The sequence below is a fragment of the Camelina sativa genome, chromosome 2, assembly GCF_030686135.1.
Source record: "Camelina sativa cultivar CO46 ecotype springtype chromosome 2, ASM3068613v1".
Classification (NCBI taxonomy): Eukaryota; Viridiplantae; Streptophyta; class Magnoliopsida; order Brassicales; family Brassicaceae; genus Camelina; species Camelina sativa.
Window position 1 is genome coordinate 26,579,449 of NC_141881.1, and position 26,100 is coordinate 26,605,548.

A 26,100-nucleotide genomic window follows, 5' to 3' on the forward strand; every position below is an offset into this window, starting at 1 on the left:
TTTTTTCAATATGTAAAAGAAAAACATTAAGAACCGAATCAAGGACTACGCCTGTACGATTTAGCAGAAGCCTCATCATCACACTTACACTCTTACATCACATTTAACTCTACTTGGAATTTTAACTCTACTTTCATTTTCCCACTTCCCATTATTTTATTTTCCAAAAGAGAGTTCATGGCATGGGTGATGGGTCTAAACTCTAAATAGAATTCTAAAATTTGGAACAATTTTTATTACCAAAAGATGATTGAGTTACATACATCCACGGATTTTGAAGTTCTATAGTATATACACACAAACGATTGAGTTACATACAACAAATTTTTGTTGCTTACCAAACGATTGAGTTACATGCAACAAATTTGTTGATCTTTCACTGGATATATCTTGTGCATCACAATATCAGACTAATATCATACTTTGATCACAATCGGATTTTGAAGTTCTATGTATATATATATTGTGGTCCACTAAATATATCCACTGAAAGATCAGCAGAAAGTTGATTTTTTTTTTTATTTATACTAATTGTAATAATACTTTAGCATATATATATATATATATATATATATATATATATATATATATATATATGCATTGATATATCCCAGAAAGGAGGCATAGGGACATACTTGGGTCTCCCTGAAAAGATTCATGGGTCAAAAGCCGAGGTCTTTGCGTTTGTTAGGGATAGATTACATAAACGAGTCAATCCATGGCCTTCAAAATTCCTCTCGAAAGGAGGGAAAGAAATTCTTATTAAGTCTCCAGCACAAGCCCTTCCGACAGATGTAATGTTGTATTTTCTATTGCCTAAAGCAATATGTTCTAAGCTAACTAGTGCGATCGCAGATTTCTGGTGGAGTAATAAGGCGGATAGTAGAGGTATACATTGGATATCTTGGGACCAATTATGCTCTCAACTTTCTGATGGAGGCCTAGGATTCAAAGCCTTAGAAGAATTTAATCTCGCATTATTGGCGAAGCAACTATGGAGACTATTAAGATTTCCTGATTCTCTTCTTAGTCGGGTCCTTAAAGGAAGGTACTTTAAGTACAACAGTCCTTTAGAGATAACAGTATCCAACCGTCCATCATATGGATGGAGGAGTTTACTTGCTGCTAAAGATGTTTTGAAGTATGGGATTCGGAAAATTATAGGTTCGGGGTTTGGTACTTACCTTTGGACTGATCCGTGGATACCCGATTCCCTTGCACACCCTCAGAAAGGACTTTCAGATGTTCGAGATCCTTTGATCTGTGTTAACACCTTGATTGACTTCGAGACAAAACAATGGAAATTGGATCATCTCCGAGAACTCTTCCCCCCAGAAGAAATTACCCTCATTTTAGGGTTAAAACCGAGTCGTATTGCATCGAATGATAGATATTGTTGGACTATGACTAAGTCCGGAAACTATTCCGTGAAGTCTGGTTACGAGGCCGCGAGAATCATTTCTCGTCTTGCTTGTGAACTCCCTTTTCAGGGGCCTAGTGTTACGGCACTAAAAGCACAAGCTTGAAAATTAAAAACTACACGAAAGTTGAAACATTTTGTGTGGCAATGTATTGCTGGGTGCTTGGCGACAAGCCAAAAACTACACTATCGCCATATTGGCAGAGACAAAGGATGTTCTAGATGTGGAGCGGACGAAGAAACCATCAATCATGTGATCTTCGAATGCCCCCCCAGCTAGACAAGTATGGGCTTTGTCGAATATCCCTGCATCCCCTATGTTGTTCCCATCATCGTCAATATACAATAATATTGATTATTTATATTGGCGGGATAAGGACGTGGGAGCGAGCGAGGAGAGTTTAAGAGTTTTTCCATTGATTATGTGGTATATTTGGAAGGCGCGAAATAAAAAAGTCTTTGACAATATCTCAGAACCACCACAAGAGACTCTTAGCAGGGACAGAGCCCACAATATTTCTTCCTCTTGGATATGGCTATTCAAGAGGAAAAAGCATGGAGGCGAGCAAATAGGAGAGAAGATCCCTTAGCAGGGACAGAGCCCACAGTGGAGATTATGCCTATTCCATCTGATGTTCTTGTTTGCTTTATTGACGGGTCTTGGCATGTGTCAGATTCAAGAAGTAGGCACGGTTGGATTGTATATTCTGGAGGGAGAATGATACATTTAGGATTGAAGGGCTCGCAGAGAATTCTTTCCCCTCTTCATGCCGAGTTGGAGACTCTTTTATGGGCGATGAAGTGCTTATTGGCGATTCCGTTGACGAGTATCCTCATTATGACAGATTGTTCGGACCTTCTTGCTATGACTTCAAACCCAGAGGCATGGCCTGCATTGGCAGTAGAGCTGAAAGATTTTATGTATTACAGGAATTTATTTTCCTCACTGGTTATTAGATATATCTCTCGTAGTGGTAATACTCCCGCTGATCATCTTGCGAAGTGTGCAAGAGGTTGCGGATTCTGTTTTTCCCATGTAAGTTTGACGGTTCCTCACTGGTTCTCTCTAGAAAAGAGTTCTCAACCGTAAACTAGTATATGGAGTTTAGACGACAAAATATATATATATATATATATATATTGATATTGTTTAAGTATATTATGTATATTTTTTTGATAAAAGAACAGAATCAAAGACTGCTACTGCTCGTCTGCTTCCAACATCATTTACAACTGACACTTGCAGCTGTGATGTAGAAAGCGAAAGAGTAGTATCCATCACATCCCCACATTAATTCTCCTTATTTGTCATTATCTTTGCATAATGCATACACAAATGATACAACATTAAATTTGGAATCTTATTTTTCAAAACAGACATAATAGATCATGCATTAATCCATGTATATGATTTTTCTTTGCATGTCTATATTATTTGGATGATCAACCCAATCAAAAATTCTCGTTTCATATTTGTTAAAGACTGATTTTTTAAATATCTATCGGACGATTCAATCAAGTTATTCGTCTAGAATTTAGAAACGGTGTTTATGTCAATTGGTTAGTGCATATGAAATTCTATTTATATACACTTTGGTTTATTTTTGATTTAATTCTAGTGTATCCGTTTTTTTAGTCAGTTGATGGTCCAAACTCAATCCCAAAATCCTTATAGCCCTACTCAAAATTGTCGTTCTAACTACGATTAAGCATTCAACATGCGCTTGGCATTACTGGCCCTGATTTTGAAACTAAGGCCCATATAATGTTCAATCGTGACCACATTGACTGATGTAGTTTGGTGCGAAAAAGGAAGGTGTCGAAGTTGCCTCTGCCACAAGGAAAACCCTAATTTACTAAATCATGATATCATTAGTGAAGGTAAGTTGGTTTCAAAAGTTTCTGTATATGTGATCTTCACATCTCAAACAGTGGCTAGTTTGTTTAGTAAAAATGGAAACTTTACCAAGACAAAAGCCGTATGTGGTGGTGTCCCTTTTATAAGAGAGAAGATGGAGAAGGGGAGAGTTAAGGCATCATAAGCAACTACTAGGGTTCTTTTGGGATCTCCAAACACAACAATGGCTCTGTTTCTCAGCCGAATCTCCTCCAAGCTAATATGTAAGATAACACAACACTCATCTCTCTCCCCATATCATATCGTTTCTTGATTGATTCTGCTTTTGAATTTTGACTCTGTTTGTGTGGAAATTAGCAGGCTTGCAAGGTCAGGAAAACTTCTCGCTTCTTCTCATCACTGCGCGAGTCTCCGTACTTGCTTCTGAGTAGTGTGAAGGTGGGAGAGCCTTCTGAGAGTGGCAAAACCGTGAAGCACAAGTTATTTGATCCAAGGACGGGGAGAACGGTGAAGAGCAGCGAGATGTAATCTACTTAAATTTGTTCAACTCACAATCGCCGTTCAAATATTTAACTTTAGTTTACTGATTTTTGTGGACATGTAATCACTTTTTTTTTTCTTTCTCAAATTTCATAAAGAGTTAGTAAAGTTTCAATTCAAAGAATAGCCACAAAGAGCAACCTTATCTCATAGTCTCCTTACAAGAAACAAAAATTAACTAAATCAAAACATTACCTTCACTATGGCCTGATGATGATCATTTTTATCATTTCTTAAATATTTTAGACATTTTCTTAATTACTTTGATTATTTTAAAAAAATTTGTTTGGATATAAACTCACTCGCCATTTTCTTAAATCCTAAATCATTATATCATAATGTTTTTTTAACCTTTTTTTTTTTGATTAAAGAGGTGTTACCATTCTATTAAATAGAGAGTAACATACAAGACAAGGATTGTTTAAGGTACAACATAGGGTAAGATAAATAGATAGGAGCATTCGATGTGAAAAGCTTAAGAGCTATGAACCACATGTTAGGAAGCAGCATGAAATCTGTGAGGTCAAGGCAAATCGATGCAGACTCCATGAACAAGTCAAAAGAGTAGAAAGCCATTGTCTTGAATCTTCAAAGACTTGGCGGAGATGAGAATGGCAAAGCTGTGTTGCCAAAGGGTCGAGCCAGGGAGCTGAGGCTCTGATAACCGGTTACTACAGAGGTAGTTGTTGGTCCAAGGTTGATGAAATAGGATTTGACGAGGTTGTGGTAACCACTCCTCCTTGGAGTGAGGGTCATAATGCCACTAATCTTCAAGTTTCTATGAGGGGGCTTCATAAAGTAGATGATTTGCAGTTTAGAGAGCTTTGCAATCAGGCGAGATGGATAAAGGAGGCTGGTGAAGGCGAGGTAACCCCAACATTGTAAATGTGGGATCACAATGCCAAGTTTCATCAAGCAGTCTCCCTCAAAGAGAGCATCCCTAGGAGATCCGACAAGAACGGTTTTCAAATAACTCTTATACCATTCTAACAATGATGGTGGCTTAAGGATCAAAAGCAGTCTTCGAACTAGTGATACCACTGAGCAAATCAAGCGTTGATTAGGGAGGGAGAGAGTGGAGTTAAGACCAAACTTGGATTCACACTGAACTCGACACAAAGGGTTTTCAAGCAAATTATAAGAAGCCAATATTCTGCTATCGAGGGAATCTCGTCTTGACCAAGCAGATAACACCGGGACTAAACAATTTGAACTTGATATAAAGCGATTATAAACGGATCGAGGAAGGTTCCAGTGTAGGGATGAATCATAGTCTAAGGAGAGTAGACTATCTACCAGGGTTCCAAAGTAAGATTGGAGAGCAAACCTGGGCCAAAGAGATAGCGAAGTTGGAACAGAGCAAGCCGGGGTTATGATGTTCTTTGTCAAGATCTTCAAAGGCTCCGGTGTCAACACAGAGCTCCCGTCCAGCTGCCGCCAAGTAAAACACTTGGAGGGAGGATATAACTCCAAGGATAGGTGAGATGTTAAGATTGACTGTGGAAAAAACCAGATCGAGAGATAATCACCAAGAGAACCAGGGCATTCGGGGGGTTGAGGTGTGAACTCAGGCAGTTGGGTACTTAGACGAGCAGCCTCACTGAGAGAGGAGGACGGAAGCGGAGGAACGATGGAAGGTGGATGAAGCTGATGCAAAATCGAAGTTGAGATCTGGACTCTCAAGAGGACTCCGGTGAAGAAAAACAAAGACACGGACGAGAATTGCAGACAGAAGTAGTAAAGGAGCAGAGAGATTGGGAGATCCCGATGCCGGCGAGCTGGGACTCTACCGGCGTTGGAGAAAGGTGAGTAGAGTGGCGCCTTGATTATCGTGCCTGAGAGAGAATTAGGGTGAACCTAGAATTTGTTTATTTAAAGTACACCAAATATTGCTGAAACTGATAGATTCAAAATAATGTTTTTTTAACCTTAAGCTTTAGATTTTCTGTAATAATTGTATCTTTCCCTGATTTCTAGAATGTCCTTACTTAAGGAAACAATTTAGGCCAAAATCCATCCATTTAGTTCGTAAAATATCTGCCGATTAAAATAAGAGAATAATTAATTTCTATGAAGAGAAACTGTAAAGATGAGAACAACATTAATCTTATAAAGTTGTACGATTCGGGAAAATCTCCGATTTCTAATTCTGAACAGATATGATATAACTCGCGATGTTGAACAGATGATCGATCATCGATGCTGATATGATATCATAATACTACTCATATAGCTTACGTACGTGTCTTTTAAACGCACATATCCACTTTCCAGGCCTAACTATCATACAGGTTACGTTACACAATTACCAATCGCATTTTCAAATGTGATAAGTACTCTTGGAAACTAAGAAGAGTGCAACGAATACTAATAATAGTGTGATATATATTGCGATCAACAACTATAAATGAGTGAAAAACGTTCAATATAAAACTGAAACATATTTTAAAATTTTGATTTTTACTAGTGCTTGACATTTTAACGTTTTTATATAGGAAAAATAGTACTACAAGAACCAAAAAATCTGCTACTGCTCGTCTGCTCCATCATCATTACTTACACTGACCATCCTTACAACCGACGTCATTACTGTAAATTAATATATTGAGTTTTTTTTTGCATGCGATGTCAATGTCAATAAAATAAAATCGTTGCATGCACTAATGATATACTCCAAAATAATTAATTCTCATGCACAAAAATTAATTCCCCTACCCATACTTTTATTTTCCAAAAGAAGTGGATCGAAATGTGGATTACAATTATTTATGGATCTCTCATCTGTGAGTCTGTGGACTGGAGGAATCTGGTGCGTATGTAAATTTCTTACAGTCTAATAAATACGTTTAGGACATTCGACAAATAATATTACTACTTTAATTTGTTTACACACGCCAACTTAAATGAGAGTAACGTTAACGACATTGATTTTAATTATAAGTACGCGGTGAATTATAACAAGTTCTACGCTATTTTGAAGATGTTGTTAATTAGTCTAATAGATATTGCCACTATTATAAGTATATTCTTTGTAATCCACATTTATATTATCCAATTTACCAAGATGTCAATGTGAATTATTTTGTACACTAATATCTCTATTGATATCCATATTCTGATATTCATAGTTCACATTACATTGATATCCATATATAGTGGCAGTAATCCACATTGACATCTTGGTAAGTTGATATGGATAGGATATCAATAATCCACATTAGGTACAATAATATCTCTATTGTCATTGGTATCTTTTTCAAGTTTCAATACGTTTGTGTAAGTCCAGAGTCCAGAGTCCTGTGATGCATACTCACATCATCAATTTTTTTTTTAGTCAAAGTCGTCTGTTTATGCATGCAAATTTGAAATATGCTATTATAACCATACGTATGGTATACCATTGGGTTCTTGTATGTAGAGGTTGAAACTTTAGAGGACTTCCATCATTAGTTTTTGTCATAAAATGCTAGATGCATGTTTCCAAAAGGGTTTTGTGCAAAAAAAACCCTTCAAATAATTTTTTTTTGCAACTTTACCCTCCAACTCAGGAAAATGCAGATCAATAACACCAAATCAAAAGTCACCCGCAATATAACCCTCGAACGTGTATAGATTTTGTAAACTGTGTATGTCTGTATATGAGTCTTAAAACTACGTCGTTTCTATATTTTAAAAATAAGGAAAAGGGTTGCAACTGAGATTCGAACCCAAGACCCCCACGACTGGCCCATACACTAACAACCACTATGCTGCGTCAACTTTTATTTAGCTACCAGACCAACATATATATATCTCATCGCCCCTGCGTAAACTAGCTGAATTGGAACACGAATCGGCGCTGTCACGGCGTTGAAACCCCTCCTCCCTCATCTCATTTGGATCTGGAGAAACCACACCATCGGAAGCAAAGATCGTCCCTGCTGCCACCGCCAATTCCGTTAGCATCATTCGCGTGAGGAAACTCGAAACAGAGGAAAACTCTTGGTTAGGTGAGGAAGAGCAGGATTCTCAGATCCATAAGCTCCGTCACCATTAAAAGAGGAGAATCCACCGGTGGCTGACATTTGGAGAAATTATCGTAGCCAAAGCTACCGTGCTCGGACGGAGAAGGGGTTTGAGCAACGAAATCTCCGTCATCAGAGGTTTTATATGTTTTTTGGTCCGCTTCTTCTGGAATGTTGTTGCAGCTTAGTGGTTGTTCATGTTTTAATTTGTTATGAAGGTCTACGGTTCGAATCTCAGTTGCAACCCTTTTCTTTAATTTTAAAATATAGAAACGACGTAGTTTTAAGACTCATATACAGACATACACAGTTTACAAAATCTATACACGTTCGAGGGTGTTATATTGCGGATGACTTTTGATTTGGTGGTATTGACCTGCATTTTCCTGAGTTGGAGGGTAAAGTTGTAAAAAAAAATTATTTGGAGGGTTTTTTTGCATAAAACCCTTTCCAAAAAGTGCATAATCTATTTAACACAAATTAAATGGAACAGACTGAAGAAATTTGAAAACTTGGAGTATACATTCTTAAGAAAAAAAGATTGTTAAGATAGTGATATTTCTCCCAAAGTAGTTAGAGGGCATTAACTACATTCATGCCACTAACTCACTAAGCATTAGTTACTTCAGGTTTGTATCCATATTTTGTTATGTGTTACCATTTTCCTTCTAAGGAATTCTTTTATGCTATCAGGTCTCTTAAAGTCCATAACCTTTTTATGAGATAAAAAGGTAAAATAGTTAAAAAGTAAAAAAAAAAAAAAAACAAACAAAAAAAAGGTAATAAAAATGTATCAATTTTTGTAACAAAACAAAAAAAAATCCACAAAAATATTACATTGATATGTGTGTGTGAATTGACATTGACTACAAATATCTACCAAAGTTTTATCACCAAACGAAATTAGTTACTACTACATCGATCTTCCAGACATACCAATCGGAATTTGAAATTTGATAATTAGGATTGTGATTCCTATCAATTAGACATCAAATTGGTTTTTTCATGTATTAAAACATTCTCTAATCACCTTTTCATCTTCTTTGTTTAGTAGTTCTATGCTAATAGGATGTCGATACCAAAATTCAAAAAAATTGAAACGTATATGAGTAATGTGTCTCTACCTAATTAAACCCATGACTCGAGTCTATGGATGACTAGGCCACGATGAGAGGTTTGATATTGGTTAAATACTCCATTCGATGCTTTTTAGCGGGACCTTTGTCAGAAGATATGAAGTAGAACAGAAACAAAATTCGCACTATGAAAAAAAGATGATGATCATCAGCTCGAGAGAGAAGATGAGATTTAGATATGGGAAATTTATAAAAACAGGCATAAAAACAGGAAATTTATAAAAACAGGCATTATGGAGTGAGATTCGGAATTAGGCATTTGAACAGTGAAAGGCACAACAATACACAAAAACATCACTATGTCTGACTACTTTGCCCTTATGCATAATGAACAAGAATTTGAATTTCTTGTACGGTTGTACTGATCGACGCGATGTGATGACATGAGAAGCGTCTGAGAAGAGAAGCAACAGATGACGTTTATAACATTTTTTTGTTTTTGTTCATCAAAATTTTTAATGAAATACATAATGTGTTTTCTGTCCACACCAACACTAATATTTGTTTTATAAGTGAACTATGTATCTTATTAGTAATATGGTCAATAAATAAATTAGAATTTGGTTTTTTTAGGAAACTAACTGAAACAAACCACTACATCAACATCCAGTTAGCTATAGACTCACAAATAAAACACTACTCATTTTTTGTATTGAAATGATGAAGTCCATATATCCAGATGATTGGTCCACGTCCATATTTCCATGATAACTGGCTGAACATATCTTTAGAAACTAGCTGAAACAAAACAGATTATACGAGAAAGAAGCAGATGAAGGAAGTAAACACCTTCCCATGAAAGTGAAATTAATAAATTGCCTTTAGAAGACGTTGAAGAGAGTTCAACATTTGTTTCACCTACAAAAATTCAGATCAGCATAGTATACTAAGAGACTATAACACTTTTGAAACCAGAACATCCTCATAATGTTAGTTATAACTAAGTTGGCAACTATTCCATGTACCATAATACCATATGTTGGAGATATCTAAATTTTCTGTCCATCTAGACTAAGATGGTTCAATGAACCCAAAGGAAATCAATATAACAATACGGTGGTGTTCATAACTATACCCTAAAACCAAGAGGGATGAATGAACCCAAGGGGAAAAAATTTAACTACGATGTGATTATCAAAACTATACCCTAAAGCCAAGGCAGATGACTAAACCCAAGTGAAACCAAGTTAATTTTGCTGTGGTAATCAAAACTATACCCTAAAGCCAATGCAGACAAATGAGAACCCAAAGAGAAACAAATTAAACTCGCAGTGATTATATGTGCATTGTCAAATATTATTTCCTTACCTTTTAACAAATAATTGAATTTCTTAGCGATTGTTGAAACTGAAACGAATGAGAAAGATAGTTGAAAGTCACACACAGAAAAATGTTCAGAAAATTGCACAAAACAAAAAAAAAAGTAATTACGAAATTTGAGTTTGGTGATTCAAAGCAAACGAGAAGAGGATAAAAACATATATATACTGCTCCATGGAATTCCATGGTCATACCAAAATCAGGGCACAACATTGGCATATTTATCGATTCGAATCTCCACTCTGACATACTTCTTATTTTTCATTGAATCTCGCCCAGATTGGCACAGCAATCTACCATAGCAAACAGAGCCATAAAATAAACATATCAACATAAGTCGTTATCATTGTTCGCCTTAAGGCTAGACGACCGTGGGAGTAAAGACCGCGACGACTGTATATTGAATTCGGTGGCCTTAGTTTCCATGATTTCTCCGTCGCCACTGCAACAAGCGCAACCACACTCAATCGACACATATTCCTAATTGTTGCCATGATAGTAGGAATACGAAACCAAAGCGTTGTGGAGTCAGACTGATTGATTTTGGTAGAGAGCAAAAGAATTGAGTTTGCTGTCACGAACAGTAAACCCTTTTCCTCAATTTTAAAACTGCAATCTGCCCATAGAAAGAGATCGACAATAACATTAACAAGACGAGGGTAGAAGAGTCATTTGCAAGTTTTGAATGCCTAAAGTCGAAGACTATTTCGTGAATGCCTAATTCAGAGGGGCAATGGGCTTTTGATGCCTAAATTTTAATTAACTCTTTAGATATTGATTATTGTTTCTATTAAATATAAACGAAGCTATATAATGAAATCTTACAAACAATTACTTATAGTCTATCTAATAATAAACGGGATTTTCTCCAAACCAAACTCTGATGTGTAAAGCACACTATCTAGTATCTTACTAACGTTTAATCCAACAAGTAACGGCTGGTATGGACCGTATGGTAATCACAAAAAGATGATACAGATAAATATCAAATGTATTTACGATGACTTCAAAGATTCCAAGAGGCTTCCTCATGGTGGTACCTTCGAATTCAAAATGTCTTAGCCTAGTTAATTTGTTTCATTTAATGATGGGTAATTAGTATCATTACAAACAGCAGATAGTCTAGGTACGAACCATAAAGTCTAGGTACGATAATGGAACTCTCAGAACACAACCGAATATATAAGTAATAATCAAGGAAACATTACACTGAAGTTTCGTGGAACACAAGCCTTACATCAGATAGCAACTCAGAGTATCAAATCATAGGACCAGCAGACATAAATTCTACTTGTTGAATCATTTTATCTAAGACTGTAGAATCAGTTCTTACGAATGCTATGAGTCATCAATCACGCGTATTAAAAGTCTCCTGCTTCATAAAACACAAATCCCACTGAATCTAACTGTACACTTCCTTTTATACAATACCTGAGGCACTTCACCTCCATTCTCGCTGCCTCACCTTGTGGCCCTTAAGCTTCAGCTTCCATTTGGTAAACACTGTTTTGAGTCAATTCAGAGTTGTTACCATAATGAAGGTATGACCATGATGAAGAAAGACCACACTATTCGCCATCTTCATCATCATCATCAAGCTCTACAATCTGTGCTCGCCTCTCAGCAGCTTTCCTCCTGATGAAGAACCCCCATCTCATTGCTGCTTTTATCTTAAGCCATCCAACAACAGCTCTCCCTGATCGACCACGGTCTTCATCATAACCTTGCATAGGCGTGTGTAGAAACGATGGGAAAGTATATCCATCTTCTGGCAAGTGTGTTGCAGAGCCATTGCCTCCCCCTCCCATGCTGAACAGACGGAGGAACTGTTGCATGTCTTCGCTCTCTAGCATTTCATGGCTTCTGAGTCGGATCTCTTCCTCTGAGAAGAAATCTTCTGGACCTACTCTCTCGCGTGAGTTTGACCAATCTTCTAAATGATTCAGATTTGCCTGGTGAACAGAAGCAGAGTTGATGTTTTGGTATCCGTTTGTGGATGACTGTGGAGGACCAAGAGCAAGGCCATTCATGTTTTGACTGTTTATGGTGCTTTGAGTTTGATGTAAGTTTCCAAGGAGCTGGTCTTGTGTTGTACTGCACGACGCAACATCAAACTGTGCTCGTGGGTTACTGCACGAAGCAATATCAAACTGTGCTCGTGGGTTGGAGTTCAAAAGCTGGGGCTGCGAATGATATCTTGTTGCCAGAGACTGATCATACCCTGTGGATTGATCAAATATAAACAAACGTATAAGATTTAGTAATTTACTCATAATACAAATTATTCAAGAGATTTGATTGCAATATACAAACCTCCAATAGCAAAATCTGAAAGCACTGGAGACTGATTAGCCGGCATTGAAGATGAATGGCCTGTCATCTGGATTGGATGGTCAAGGGCAGCAGTAGAGTAATTCGCCAAATCAGTTTGAGTAATACTCAACCTGTTAGGCTGCTTCAAGTCTAACAGAGATTTTCCACCATACTCTATGACTTGGGTCCAGTTTTCATATGCTTTCTTCACCAGCCCCTCAACATAAACCTTTAAGCACAGAAGTGAAAGACAAAACCAAATTTGATAAGTCTCTTCTATAAGGTAAAGAATGGTGTTATAAGTAAAGCAACATGCAGCAAACCTTTTGGCTGTCAGTAAGTGATTCAGCAGAAAAGTATTGATCACCAGAAATGAGGCCACTTAGCTCATAGATATTATTGAACAAAACACCAATATTCCTTGAATCCTCAGCATAGTAGATATAAAGCTTGCTGCTCTGGACACACGTCTTTGCGTGCTCTACTAATGCATCCCACATTTTGTTTGACATGCCACTTCCAAGAATCTAGACAAAAACAAACGGATAAAGATAGAAATTAGCCATGGTGTTAAATTCTAATTAACATCTCTTTTAAAAGCAACATAATAAGCACTTACAGTACGTAATTTTCCAGAATCTATGACCATTACTCTCAGAAAATCTTCTACAGTATCAATCCCTTCTGCATTAAGCTTTTTATGGAATGCACCATCCTTGCCGATCTTCTCCAATCTCCACACCTCATCAGCCAGAGCAGGTGGATAATGCTTCTTGTACACTGCACATAAAAGAAACAAGCATCAAACTAAAAGACGTCACACACCAAATGGTACAGTGAGAAAAGAGGTTGAGGTTCCAAGACCATACATTCACCCCTGTGGTCCTTAACAATAAAAGCTTCCGTCTTGGCCTCACGGATACGCATACCATCACAATACCCAGAAACAACCCTTAAACCAAGTCTAAACTTACGACTACGAATCCAACTCGAGTTATCTGTGAAAACTAGCTCTCCCAAAGTTCCAACCCCTTCCTTGAGAGTGACATACACATCTCCAGTAAGCAACGGTCTCTTTCCAGCACGCTCTTTAACAACATGGCTTTCGAATTCTTCTTGTGTCCAGTCTTCATCATCTTCACTGTTGAAGTCACCTTCAAGCACAACAACTTGAAGTTTAGCTGAAGCCTCTGGACCATATACCACAGCACGTCCAGTGTTTGCATCAATCAAAACGACATGGATTGCAGCACCTTGCTCTCCTTCTACTTTCCCTCCAGTGAATAAAGGGAGAGATAGTCTAGATTTGAAGTGTAACCGTAATTTCCGGCCATCTGGACCTTCGATTCGCTTTGGAGAAGAAGATCCAGAACTGCAATGTAATAACAAACCTGTTTAGCTAACGTTGAAGAGCGTATTACAATGTCAAGAGCTACTAAATACTTTTGATTTTACCTTCCAGTAAGCCTAGCAGGGCCTAGTTTCGCCAAAGCACGTTCCACTTCCTCGCTAACCTACTCAGCAACAATCCCACATTAAGGCTTCATCCTAAAGTAAGAGTAACAAGAAGAAGCAGCAGGCAAAGACTGAAGCTGAAAAAGAGAAAGAGAACTTACAACTCGGCGGAGAATAGGTTCCAAAGAAGAGCAAAGCTTCTGCAAACTGTCTACTTTGAGAGCCTCTACAATCACACTGGGATGAACAAGAAATAAACCACAAAGTCAGAAACTTTTTCAGTTGTATAAGAAGTACGAGGAGGAGGAGGAGGAGGAGGAGGAGGAGGAGGAGGAAGGATAAGGAATTAATACCTAGCAAGAGCAGGGCGTTTACGCTCAGGCTGATCATCATCGTTGTTCCCATCCAAAATCCTCTTGGCTCTATTCATATTATTACCTCTATCCATAAATCTATTTCTGCATTCTCCCCCAAAAAAACCCTAATTTACTAGATCTGCAAATCACAACAATTTAAAAATCTCAAACAGCACACAAAAAGTCCATATAAATTAAAAAACCCATAAAACATCGACGAGAATGACCCAAGGCTGCTACTACTACTTAACCAACCAAAAAACCCTAAATCAAGTAACCAAATCTGAAAACCAAAACGCACGTCGGAGACTACAGAAGACTTTCCGGTGACCAATTGAAGAACCAAATCAAAGACTAAAGAGACAAGTACGTACCTAAATATCGGAGACAACGAAATCACCGGCGAATTAAAAGAACAACAACCGGCGTTGGATTGGAACAATGATTAAGTAGTGAACACAAGTGGATTTTTTTTTGAAGATTAGTTTTTCAGACCGAACAGTCTCCTGTTTTGAGTCTTCGCAATTTTGTCTTTTTTTGTTTTGGTTTTGGGTTAATCGGGTCAACTATGGCGACTCATTCGAGCTCTTTACTTTACCAGTGCTTCTTTAGTAGAGATTTAATCTAATACGGTAAGGTTTACGTTTTCTTATGATGTGGTCTGCCACCATTGTCGTTAACGGCTTTGGGAAGGGCCCACTATGAAGTAGTAGAGGTCGTTAGTCTTTGTCCAATGAATCTCAGCCGTTGAATTCCATGTAAGCAACTTTTCGTTTTTACATCACCAAAAAGGAATATTTATTTTTAGTAATTTCCACAAAAAAACCGATAGATCTCGTTACAAGACGACAACAAATGAAGGGTAGTTTTGGTTTTTTTTTTTTTCATCTTCTGTTGAAGTCTCCGAGCCTTTTGTAGAGCTTAGTGAGTAAACGGCGGCAGATTTCAGGCGAAGTGCAAGGACCACACATGAGATAGATGACGTTGCCGAGAGGGCGAGTGAAGATTCCGTCTTCTCTGAGCATCTCTAGTAGAGACTTCGCATACAACGAAGCATACCTGATACACAGCAGACAACGTTACCAACGATTTTGTGTAATGATGATGATAAACCAGACTGTCGATTTGAGAAACTTATTTACCCGGAATTGGAAGCATCTGCTTTTAGTTCTAGAGCGAATAAGGTTCCTAATACAACCACCCTTTGAACCGCTGAGTGATATGATATTTGTTGCACTAGTTCTTCATCCCACAGCTGCAAAATTTATATACGGATTGATTGTTATCAATAGTAATACCTGATTTGCTACCTATCTGGACTGGCTTATACTATAAAAGACTAAGAGCGTATTTAGTGTTCCTAATACCTCTCTTAAGGTTCTTTCTGAAGTGATGTTATGGTTAGTTTCTGGATCTTTGAACCACTGGATAGCTTTGGCAGCTGTTGCGCAACCCATGGCATGAGCCGAGTATGAGTGACCATGAAGCAATGCTTTGAGCTACAGTTAGTCAGAAAAATTAGATGGCTTCAAGCGAAATCAGAAATGCATGAAGACGGTTTTGATAACAAGGAAGAGGATACTACTTTTGTTTTACCTTAGAATCTCCAGAGAATGAATCAAATACAGCATCTGTGGCAAGAGTGACAGCCAAAGGAACCATTCCAGCAGTCAACAATTTGGCGAAACATGCTATGTCCGGTGTGCAACCGAGAAGTTCAGTAGTAGTCTTGGTAAAATCATAGTAATTTGTTAGCAGAATGTAAATGGAATGTAGCAACACAGAGAGATATATAAAAGATGGCATGAAATCAAAGCACAGTTGGCTACCTCTACTCCAAGACGCCAGAATCCTGTGAACACTTCATCGAAAATGACTGGAATTTTTCTATTCCGGCACTCATTGACTAGAACTCTTTGGAAAAGCGGATCAACCATGTGCATTCCCCCAGCACCATGAATTACTGCAGATAAAATCGCAACCTTTATAGAAGAGTAGTTTGCATCTAGCAATCTCGAAAGAGAGACCAATGAAGCTAAATCTTTGATTGTAAGGAAGTTATATAGGTACATTATTTGAAGTCATACTGACCTGGTTCTATTATCAGTGCTCCGACATGGGTAGATTGCCTAACTCCAGAATACTCTTGTAAATGCTTCGATACATGGGCCGAATATATTGTTGCAAGAATTGATGTGTCTCTGCTCTTGTCAAAAATCTCATCACGGGTGGTGAAGGCTGTAAGAGTTTGGGAATACTAAATCATACAACTAAAGGAAATGTATTGGAGTACAGCAGATAGAGAGGAAAGAATGCTATATACTTCCATATTCTTCTGGGGGGATTTCAGAAAAACTTCCAGGAAGGGAGAGATTCCAGGCTCCGTTGGAGAGAAAGACAGTAGGAGGATCCAGAAACAGGCCTCTTCCAGTGTACCTACAATGCAAATATATCAACGAACAAGCTGAGAATAACATGATATAGAATGGCTTGCTCAATACAATTTGGGTCCGTAAGATGTGAAAAAGGTGAATTTTTGCAGGTGCTGATATCTAGATGTAATCATGATCATATCTAAGGGATAACAACTCTACCTAAGCAACATTAAGGGCTGGTTGCTAAGCAGTTAGATCCCTCCCACATTGGTGCAGGAGATGCATATGATCCAAGAATGCTTAATTCAGAAGATGAATGTTGAGAACAAAAATTCAAAGAAATGGGCAAGTGAGAATCATGACAAACAATAGAAATTTCCCTACCACGGTTGCTGGAGAAAGCCTGTATAAGGTGATGCTGCTTGTGCTTCCATAGCTCCTAAAGTATCCCCATGGTAAGAGCCCCGAAGAGCTAGAACCTAAGATAGAACACATCAAATTTTCACATTAAAATCTGTAAGACATATGACAAAACAGCATAAGTGAAGATAATCTTGCATATGAACTGCCAGGAGAAGGGTAACACTTGCGTCTTAGAAAGCAGCAAAAGTGAACAACAAATGTTCTAACAGGTACAATAAAATGTCTATAGCTAAGCTAGTTGAACATTAACAAGATGATTGTACCTTAACCTCTATATGCTTTTCCTCTTCTGTAGCCTCGCAAAAATCATGATCAACACAAAACTTACGAAATGCCATCTTCAAGGCAATTTCGATTGCTGTAGATCCATTATCCGAGAAGTATACTCGAGAAGCCCAGCCTGCATGCATAAACTAATTAGCCATCCCCCAATGTTTGAAAATAGAAACAATGTGACAGAGCAAGTTTAGATACCTTTCCCCACTCCCTCTAATAAGAGCTCAGCGCATTTCAAGGCAGGTTCATATACATTCTCAGGGAACATAACATGCCCGAACCTAGCAGCAGTGTAACCCATTTCTCTAGCAAGCTCAGCCTGAAACAGCCTAAACCAAGTTCAAAATAAACTTCAGAAGATTCATCACAAAAAGAGATAAAGCATCAAAATGTTATGACGTAACAATGCACACGAAAATGATATATGTCATAAAACTGAGAAATAATGGGCACAGATGACCTGGAAAGCAGGATCTGGCCCCTGTGTCCACCAGCTTGCACAAGCATCAAATTGTTGGGTAAGAGAACTGGTCTCAGAAGCCTAAAATGATGACAGAAAAGGTTACATTAGTTACAGCAAGTTCTAGATGGAGATAGCGGAAACCATATTGCTTATGACTGTACTAACCACACCAGAAAAAGATGCGGACATGTTAAAAAGGATAAGGATTTTGTCATACAAACCTTGTATATTGAAAAGTTTTCACCACATCTGGAGTCTATAACCGTCACACCTTCTTCATGCACAAGTCTATGCTGAGTAAACGGCCACCAGAAAACTTCGCCTGCTTGCTTGGCCATGCCGTTCAATCTTTCTAATCTCGCCAAATAAGTTAATACCATTCTCTCTTTTAAATCTTTAAACACAGAATCAGATTCGAGAAACCATTCAATAAGATCATCTGAAGGGTCCTTAGGAATAGGCGGAAGCACAAGCACCGGTACCCTACCAACCAAAAACGTTCAAACAAGAATAAGAAAAGTAAAAACTATAAAAGCTTCTAATGAAAGAACTTACAAAGCCACACAGAAAATTACTTATTTCTTAGATATGACGTTAATGGAACTTCATTAACAAGGCCATGATCTTCAAAAACAACAGCAGCAATATCATATCCACGAAGTTTTAAACTCTCGTAAGCTGCAATAGTCCCTGAGATACCACCGAGCCGACCATCTCCAACTAGAATTCCAGGTAACCTAAAAGGCCTAATTACAGGGATTACAATACACACAACCATAAGTAACAGATAAATCAAATTCAATCTCCTGAAGAGTAGAAGATAAGTGTTACCTGTAGAGATCGCACTGAAGAGTTCCCGATGGTCCAGGACTAGCAACTCCACCGGCAGTCTCCACCAGACATAGTAAATCCGATTTCTCGCTTCCCATTTCTTCCGTCAAACACTTTTCAATCATCCGTAGCACGAGGGAGTCATCAACCGTCGCGTTTTCCCTCTCCGAAGCTAAATGCGGAGAGATAGCTGCCTCCCAAGCAAACAACGTCTTGCACGAAAGTTCCGGCGCACCGGTGACCATCTTCTCCTCCCGGAAATTCAAATCACACATCCCATTATTACTGGGTTCAACATTCGATCGCATAGACTCTGCGGCGGGGAGTGAAGAACGGAGAACGGAGTTGGAGATAGAAATAGGGATTCGGCGACGGAGGGAGAGTGAATCGAGCTTGGAGTAGACGAAACGAGAATCGGAATCGGAAGGGAAACCAGTCTGTATAGGTTTCAAATAGAGGAGTTTCGCGGCGGAAGAAGAAGGTTGTTGGAGGAGGAAAGAGGCGGCGATGCCTGTAGAGACGAGGGTTTTGCCTAGAGAAGTGTTGGCTGCCCAAATTAAGTAGGTAGGGTGATTGAGAGGTAGATGAAAAGAGTGAGGAGGAGGGGGAGAAATAGCGGTGGAGTTGAATCTGATACGGTGGCGTAAGTGCCGGAGACGGTGGCGGAGGAGAGTGGTGGTTACGGATAACATTGTTGGTGGGTGAGGGGATAGCGAAGTGGCGGAGAGTGCTAGTGTTTTTTGAATGAGTCGTTGTGGTTTGGAGGGTATATTTGGTTTTTACTATTTTATCTTGTGGATCACCTAATTGGCAGAAACTTATATTCGTGGGCTAGAAGGCCCATATTTTTAAATGCGATTACATTTGTACGTTTTAAGCAATGTTTACAAATTGTATTAAAATATTTCTTCATTTTGAAAAAAAAAAAGATAAATATTAGTAGCATTTTGTAATGAACAAATATAAAAAAATTGGTCGAATCTGCAATTTTTATTGATAAGGAAGAGAGTTTTAATATTTGTACAAGTAACAACGTTTAAAGTCGTAAATGTTAATATTTGAGTTTTTTAGATGCATATAAAAGTGTAAACCTACAAAAAAAAGTAGTTGAAACCTAGCTAGTAAATTCCAGACTCAAGCACTCAGTTTACGTACCGCTATTTATTTAGCTATGCCTGATATGGCTCTATTCACATTGCCAACATCAAAAAAATGGTTTGTCTTGCTATTTAAGTATTTAGCGTATGATATGAAACGTCAGTTTAGAAAGAAAAAAAAAACTGTATTATTATAACAATGTTGTTTTCTTCATTGATGAGAAATTATGAATTTATGATCAATGCTGTCTGTACATAATAATTCCGGCATACAGTACTCTGTTTGAAAGAGTCTCTTGTAGTCCCTACACTTTTATGATCCCCATTCCCATAGTAAAGGAAACCAAATCAGATTCTGTTTTAAAATTTTGAGCTTCTAGGACACAATTTCACCATGAATGTCAAAACATTTTGTCTCAAGTTATTGTAGTATTGTTATTTGCTTAATATGATAGAGTTTACATTAAGTTTATTTATGTGTAAGTAAGATTAACTAAAAAATAAAAAAATGGATGGTGGTGATGTAATAGTGAAGGAATCGGGCACACACACATAAATTCCTGCGAATAATATTGATTGGAAGATGCTTTGGGAAATGTGCCAACTGTCACTATATGATTGGAGAACACGTGACGCAGAACCGCTACGTGTCGCGTGAAACTCCAGACCAGAAGCTGAGTGAGAGCGCGTGTGTGTTAACTAAAAATGTGACCACCTTTATTGACGCCATAAATGTCACCACTTCTCATATTTATATCAACATTTTTAAAAAAAAATTGATTTTAAAACGTTAAAATATTAATTAATGAATGTAATAATGGCTGATTAAGGTTTTAGAAAGAAAAAAAATGAAATGAAGGTGAAGAACACGCGCAGTGGCGGTGGGCACACACAAGGAATCTGCGGACGAGGAAAGAAGCATATGCCTCAAAGCCTCCGAACCAATATCAATACGCCATGCCCCTGGGAGATAAATTAAAATAAAAATTAAAATAAAATAAAAATTTAACGAAATAAATAGTGAAAAGGCGCCACGTGGATAGCTACCTGGCGATACAGAAACAGCATCGCATCTTCTAGTTCTTCTTCTTCCTTCTCTCTCTCTCTCTCTCTCTAACCCAGAAAAACACACAACAACAAATTTTAAAAAATAAAGAAATAAAAGATTGTATTTTTTTTTTAACTTTGGCCATCGTCGTCTCGTCATCATCATCATCAAAATCAAAACCAAGAAACCTCTGTCGTCGCCGCTCTTTCTCTATTATTCCCTTCCTCCCATCTAAATCGAAATCTCTCTTTTCTAAATTTCCCACTCTTAAATCTTTTTCTGGGTTTTCTCATTATTATTTCCCGATTCAGATTTCGTTCCCATTCATACCCAATAAAAAGATCAAGAGTGTACAATCGGGAGGTTCCTAACGTGATTTTGTTATAAATTACGCATTTTTAAATCGAGGGTTTCTAAAAATTCGTCTTCTTTCTCCGAGATTTTAGGTAATTAATTGAAAAGTATGGATCTTTCTGAGTATGTATGTAATTCTTCTTTGGATTTGATTTGTTTACGCATGTCTGTGTTTTGAATTGTCCAGATAAAAGTGCTGATGCTTTGTGAGGATTCGTCCGCAACCTTGTAAATGGATAATCATTTCAACTGTTATCATCAGCGAACCACTTCCAAGTTCTTTTGTCATCGTGGTTTTGAGATTTGGTACTATACGGATTTCAATTCCCTCGTGCAGTAAGCGAGCTTCGTGATTCAAAGATTAATAATTATAGTGATCAGATTGTGAGGAGGAGGTTCGCTGTTATGGATTCAGCTTCTGTGAACTCATCTTCTGTCACTAGTCCAGTCTCTAGCTTAAACGATGAGCCCCATCGTGTTAAGTTTCTGTGTAGCTTCTTAGGAAGTATATTGCCTCGTCCTCAGGACGCGAAACTGAGGTACGTAGGTGGAGAGACGAGGATCGTCAGTGTGAATAGAGATATTAGGTATGAGGACTTGATGATCAAGATGAGAGAGCTTTATGATGGTGCAGCTGTGTTGAAATACCAGCAGCCTGATGAGGATCTCGATGCTTTGGTCTCTGTGGTGAACGATGATGATGTTACGAATATGATGGAGGAGTATGATAAGTTAGGTTCCGGAGATGGGTTCACTAGGCTTAGGATCTTTCTGTTTTCGTCTCCTGAACAGGATGGTTCTTCTTCCCATTATGTTGAACGTGATGATCAGAGGGAATCTGAGAGGAGATATGTTGATGCTCTTAATAATTTGATGGAAGGTACAGACTTTAGGAAGCTGCAGCAACATCCTGATTCGCCTCGTTTCAATCAGCCTGATGATTTTTCGATGATGTTGAACCAGCTGAGTATTGAGACTGGCGGTGGTAGCCAGAGGGGTAACGAGATACCTATTGCGCAGTATAGTAATCTTCATCAGCTTAGGATTCCTCGTGTGGGTTCAGGGCAGATGCTTGCAACGAGGTATGGTGAAGTAGAAGGTACATGGAGTCCTTACTATTCTCCTCGGCACCATGGACATCATGATCCCAGAAATTTTCAGGAGTTTCCATCTTCGCCTTCTTCTGCTCGTTATCGAATGCCATATGGGGAAATTCCTGATAAGGGTTTTGATAGAATGCCTGAAGAGTATGTGAGGCCATCGCAAGCAAGTTATCATCCTTTATATGAGCACCAGCCTCAAATTCCTGACAGTGTGGTGTGGGTACCAGCTGGAGCAATGCCACCTGAGAGTAAAGGAGGTTTTCCTGGGAATGTTCTTCACGGTGGTCCAGGTGGCTATGAAGGTGGTAATGTATGCGAGAACTGTCGTGTACCGTATCATAGGAACCATCAGCTTTTGGAGCAGCCTAATATAGGCAACAACGGATTTCCACCGGCTCATTGTGCACAGTGTCCACCAAACAGGGAAAGTTTCCTGCTTAACACTGACCAAAAACCTACTCATCACGGAGCTTATCCAAATGAGACTTTCGGACATGAAAGAGGATGGATGGTTCAACCGCAGGTGAATCCTAATACTCCAAGGTTTGAGGAAGGAAGGCCACATATTTCTAATGTTGGAAGACCAAACGATCATTACACTCCGGATGGTCCTGGGATGAATTATCCTCTTGATAAACCACTTGGTGGCATTCACCTGAATACGGCCAACCCTTCTGCTGAGGAACGTGGGTTTCATTATGGGAATAATCTCTATCCTCCAGGACCTGAAAGTATCCACTCAGCAGGTCATAGCCATATGCACCCTCAGCAAAATATTTGGCAGAACATTTCAAATCCTATAGCTGGTCCTCCAGCCTTGCCCATGCAAGTCAATGGCACAGCCAATCAGACTGTTATCAGGAATTCAATAGAAAATACTCCTAGGTTTTCTATTGGAGTGGAGAATCAAAATGTTGTAGTTGGTTCTCCGCAAAGGGTTTCTGGCTTTGATGGAATGTCCTCCCCTGGCCAGCCTTACCACTCTAATCCCCATTTGCAAGATAAAGTCTTCCCGTTAGACCCAAATTGGGTGCCATCTGAGAACCCGACTGTACGTAACGAATATCTACAAGTGCGTGAGCCTTTGACTGGGCCATTATCACAGACAAACCTCAATACTGCACCAGTTGTGCAGACACCAGTTATGCAGACACCAGAGTGTGTTGAAGTTGTGAGGCCGGTGGAAAGCAAGTTTGCTGAGGGAGGTGAACAATTTAACTATGTTAATAGTTGTGTTTCAAACGGTGTTCCATCTCTAGATAAGCCTCAACCCTTAGCTGAACGAAAGAAAGATATGGGGAATCTGGAACAAGTTAGTCCTTCTGCTACTACTCCTGAAGGGGCAGAGCTATCAGTTGAGCGTTTGAGTTTCTTGCCTGAGTTAATTGAATCTGTGAAGAAGGCGGCACTTGAAGGAGCTGCTGAGGTTAAAGCTCATCCAGAAGAAGCCAAAGATCAAGTGATGCCAGAGTTGGTGGAAAACGAACCAGAGCATATGGTGAGTATTCTAATAAATGAACCTGTTATGAATTCCCTTTCATTTCTGACTTACCTTTTGCAACAACTTTTTGTTTTTCAGAATGCTCAAGACGAAACTGAGATAGATTCTGATAGCGATAACTCAAACAATTTCAAGATTGAACAAACAAAGGCTGAGGCTGAAGCTCGATCCAGGGGACTACAGGTTTTTATGCTTAAACCCGTCTTATAGAATTCCGAAACCGAACAAACTTCTAGTCATTTTGACTTTGTTATATTTTTTTCATCTAGAGTATAAGAAACGATGATCTAGAGGAGATTAGAGAGTTAGGCCATGGAACATATGGATCTGTTTACCATGGAAAATGGAAAGGCTCAGATGTTGCAATTAAGAGAATAAAAGCCAGCTGCTTTGCAGGCAAACCTTCTGAAAGGGAACGTTTGGTAAAATTTATTTCCTTTGTTATCAATTGAATTTAACATCTTCATCAACGTTTAAGTCTAGTATAAGTCTCTTACTGCTTTTCTGCTGTTGCAGATAGAAGATTTTTGGAAAGAAGCCCTGTTATTGAGCTCATTGCATCACCCAAACGTTGTGTCGTTCTATGGAATAGTTCGTGATGGTCCTGATGGTTCTCTAGCAACTGTGGCAGAGTTCATGGTTAACGGATCTTTGAAACAGTTCTTGCAGAAGAAGGATAGGTAAAAAAGATTCACATATTCATATGCATTATATACTATTTTCCTAGAGGATTCAAATATCTGACATCACATTGGTTGACTCCTTCAGAACTATTGATCGTCGTAAAAGACTCATCATAGCCATGGATACTGCATTTGGGATGGAGTATCTGCACGGAAAGAACATAGTTCATTTCGATTTGAAGTGTGAGAATCTTCTTGTGAACATGAGAGATCCTCAGCGTCCTATATGCAAGGTTACGTTTTTGCTCATCTGGTCTCCCATATAACAAAGAATATAAGCTTATATGTTTCTCACAAATTTTGTCTTTTCTTTTATTCCAGATTGGTGATTTGGGGTTATCAAAGGTGAAACAGAAGACTCTAGTATCAGGAGGTGTTCGTGGGACTTTACCGTGGATGGCACCTGAGCTATTGAGTGGGAAAAGCAACATGGTCTCTGAAAAGGTAACTAAATTTCTTATAGAAGTTTGCAGCTTTTGTTCATTCTGTTAATTGGATCGAATCTCATAGTCAGCTAACCAAGCCTGTGTCTTTTGAATAGATCGATGTTTACTCGTTTGGGATTGTAATGTGGGAATTGCTCACTGGTGAAGAACCTTACGCAGACATGCACTGTGCTTCCATAATTGGTAACTACACCTTTCTTTTACTTATCTTTTAGAAACGTATACTTGTGAATGATAAGAGTTATGAAACTAAGACATGTAGATTGGTGTTTTTGGTTACAGGAGGTATAGTGAATAACGCATTGCGCCCTAAAATCCCACAGTGGTGTGATCCAGAGTGGAAGGGATTGATGGAAAGTTGCTGGGGGTCTGAGCCAACAGAGAGACCATCCTTTGCTGAAATATCACAGAAGCTCAGGAATATGGCTGCTGCTATGAATTTGAAATAAATAAATATATACATAAGCTAAAAAAAAAAAAAAGAATAAAGATGATGATGATGAAGAAGAAGAAGAAGATGGTGATGGTGCCATGGTTCTTGAAGATTTAAAGGCTTCTATTTACTTTGGGTTTTTATAAAAAAGTATAGTTAGCCTATTTTTTGGTTACCACTTGTTTTTGCGGTTGGAACGCCCAAACTAGCGTTGTGGGAGAAAGTAAAATGGTGTTTTATTGGTATATAGATTTTATGTTTTTAATTAGAGGATTTTGGTTTGGAACCTTTTTTGATCGAGCAATGTATTGGTTGCACTTGAGATGATCATTGAGGTCTGTCCCTCGTTCATTTTTTTTTTTTTGGGGTTTATTAATTTGGTGTTTGTATATAAGATTTGTGGTTAAGAACGGTACACATTAGATTATTCTTTATTTATTTTTATCAACTTAATTTGTTTCTTAAAATTAATTCTTGCTGCGTGAGTATTCCATGTAAAGATTTTGGACCAGTTGTTTCGTGTTTGATAGATTACTCTGTTTTATATGCATGCTTGTTATTTAAATTTTACGTGTACAAGGATATGAAGAAAAAAAATCCTTAAAGTGAAAAATTCTTACTTTTTTATATTTCTTGCCATGATCTTTAGTAGTATCATTATCAAG

At 38.3% G+C, this 26,100-nt stretch overlaps 4 protein-coding genes across 6 annotated transcripts; 2 read left to right on the plus strand and 2 right to left on the minus strand.

The window, feature by feature from the left end:
- The first annotated feature begins 797 nt into the window (after positions 1-797).
- LOC147949241 (uncharacterized) lies at positions 798-3,806 on the plus strand. Its single transcript, XM_087470690.1, has 4 exons — positions 798-1,519; positions 1,857-1,910; positions 1,946-2,456; positions 3,639-3,806. Exons 1-4 carry the CDS (start codon positions 798-800, stop codon positions 3,804-3,806), a joined length of 1,455 nt encoding a protein of 484 aa, XP_087326816.1.
- Positions 3,807-11,439: 7,633 nt separating this feature from the next.
- On the minus strand, positions 11,440-15,043 carry LOC104734591 (calmodulin-binding protein 60 B). Its single transcript, XM_087490356.1, has 9 exons — positions 14,777-15,043; positions 14,400-14,541; positions 14,208-14,283; positions 14,047-14,105; positions 13,461-13,963; positions 13,211-13,371; positions 12,915-13,118; positions 12,592-12,820; positions 11,440-12,499 (listed from the first exon to the last, which is right to left on the minus strand). The coding sequence occupies exons 2-9, from the start codon at positions 14,492-14,494 to the stop codon at positions 11,847-11,849; spliced, it is 1,980 nt and encodes a 659-aa protein (XP_087346482.1). The 5' UTR covers positions 14,495-14,541; positions 14,777-15,043; the 3' UTR covers positions 11,440-11,846.
- Positions 15,044-15,127: 84 nt separating this feature from the next.
- On the minus strand, positions 15,128-19,559 carry LOC104734606 (bifunctional dethiobiotin synthetase/7,8-diamino-pelargonic acid aminotransferase, mitochondrial). 3 transcript variants are annotated; one of them, XR_015583715.1, is made up of 15 exons: positions 18,771-19,525; positions 18,515-18,685; positions 18,161-18,422; positions 17,937-18,017; positions 17,675-17,795; positions 17,464-17,600; positions 17,162-17,256; positions 16,997-17,076; positions 16,726-16,838; positions 16,494-16,640; positions 16,232-16,365; positions 15,999-16,130; positions 15,770-15,901; positions 15,545-15,657; positions 15,128-15,461 (listed from the first exon to the last, which is right to left on the minus strand). XR_015583715.1 is itself a non-coding variant. In XM_087490353.1 (14 exons), exons 4-14 carry the CDS (start codon positions 17,981-17,983, stop codon positions 15,287-15,289), a joined length of 1,356 nt encoding a protein of 451 aa, XP_087346479.1. In that variant the 5' UTR covers positions 17,984-18,017; positions 18,161-18,422; positions 18,515-18,685; positions 18,771-19,559; the 3' UTR covers positions 15,128-15,286. The 3 variants fall into 3 exon arrangements, 2 of the variants coding, with proteins under 2 accessions (XP_087346479.1, XP_010452517.1); XM_087490353.1 differs by lacking the exon at positions 16,997-17,076 and having other exon boundaries at positions 17,675-17,805; positions 18,771-19,559; XM_010454215.3 differs by lacking the exon at positions 16,997-17,076.
- A 1,265-nt stretch (positions 19,560-20,824) lies between these two features.
- Positions 20,825-25,902, plus strand: LOC104734615 (RAF-like serine/threonine-protein kinase 24). The gene is made up of 9 exons (XM_010454228.2): positions 20,825-21,361; positions 21,457-23,870; positions 23,952-24,056; positions 24,143-24,295; positions 24,390-24,553; positions 24,642-24,789; positions 24,878-25,000; positions 25,098-25,185; positions 25,285-25,902. The coding sequence occupies exons 2-9, from the start codon at positions 21,675-21,677 to the stop codon at positions 25,449-25,451; spliced, it is 3,144 nt and encodes a 1,047-aa protein (XP_010452530.2). The 5' UTR covers positions 20,825-21,361; positions 21,457-21,674; the 3' UTR covers positions 25,452-25,902.
- Positions 25,903-26,100: the final 198 nt, after the last annotated feature.

Excerpts from the sequence above, each read along its gene's own strand:
- LOC147949241 (XM_087470690.1), top strand. The coding sequence starts at position 798 with ATGTTGTATTTTCTATTGCCTAAAGCAATATGTTCTAAGCTAACTAGT. Across the intron at positions 1,520-1,856 it reads GTTACGGCACTAAAAGCACA|GAAGGCGCGAAATAAAAAAG; the intron begins AGCTTGAAAATT and ends GTGGTATATTTG. Across the intron at positions 1,911-1,945 it reads TCAGAACCACCACAAGAGAC|CTTGGATATGGCTATTCAAG; the intron begins TCTTAGCAGGGA and ends ATATTTCTTCCT.
- LOC104734591 (XM_087490356.1), bottom strand. The coding sequence starts at position 14,494 with ATGGATAGAGGTAATAATATGAATAGAGCCAAGAGGATTTTGGATGGG. Across the intron at positions 12,821-12,914 it reads CACTTACTGACAGCCAAAAG|GTTTATGTTGAGGGGCTGGT; the intron begins GTTTGCTGCATG and ends CTGTGCTTAAAG. Across the intron at positions 12,500-12,591 it reads TTCAGATTTTGCTATTGGAG|GGTATGATCAGTCTCTGGCA; the intron begins GTTTGTATATTG and ends ATCAATCCACAG.
- LOC104734606 (XM_010454215.3), bottom strand. The coding sequence starts at position 19,462 with ATGTTATCCGTAACCACCACTCTCCTCCGCCACCGTCTCCGGCACTTA. Across the intron at positions 17,601-17,674 it reads ATTAGAGGGAGTGGGGAAAG|GCTGGGCTTCTCGAGTATAC; the intron begins GTATCTAAACTT and ends TTATGCATGCAG. Across the intron at positions 16,131-16,231 it reads TCTGGCGTCTTGGAGTAGAG|ACTACTACTGAACTTCTCGG; the intron begins GTAGCCAACTGT and ends GATTTTACCAAG.
- LOC104734615 (XM_010454228.2), top strand. The coding sequence starts at position 21,675 with ATGGATTCAGCTTCTGTGAACTCATCTTCTGTCACTAGTCCAGTCTCT. Across the intron at positions 24,790-24,877 it reads CTCAGCGTCCTATATGCAAG|ATTGGTGATTTGGGGTTATC; the intron begins GTTACGTTTTTG and ends CTTTTATTCCAG. Across the intron at positions 25,186-25,284 it reads GCACTGTGCTTCCATAATTG|GAGGTATAGTGAATAACGCA; the intron begins GTAACTACACCT and ends TTTTGGTTACAG.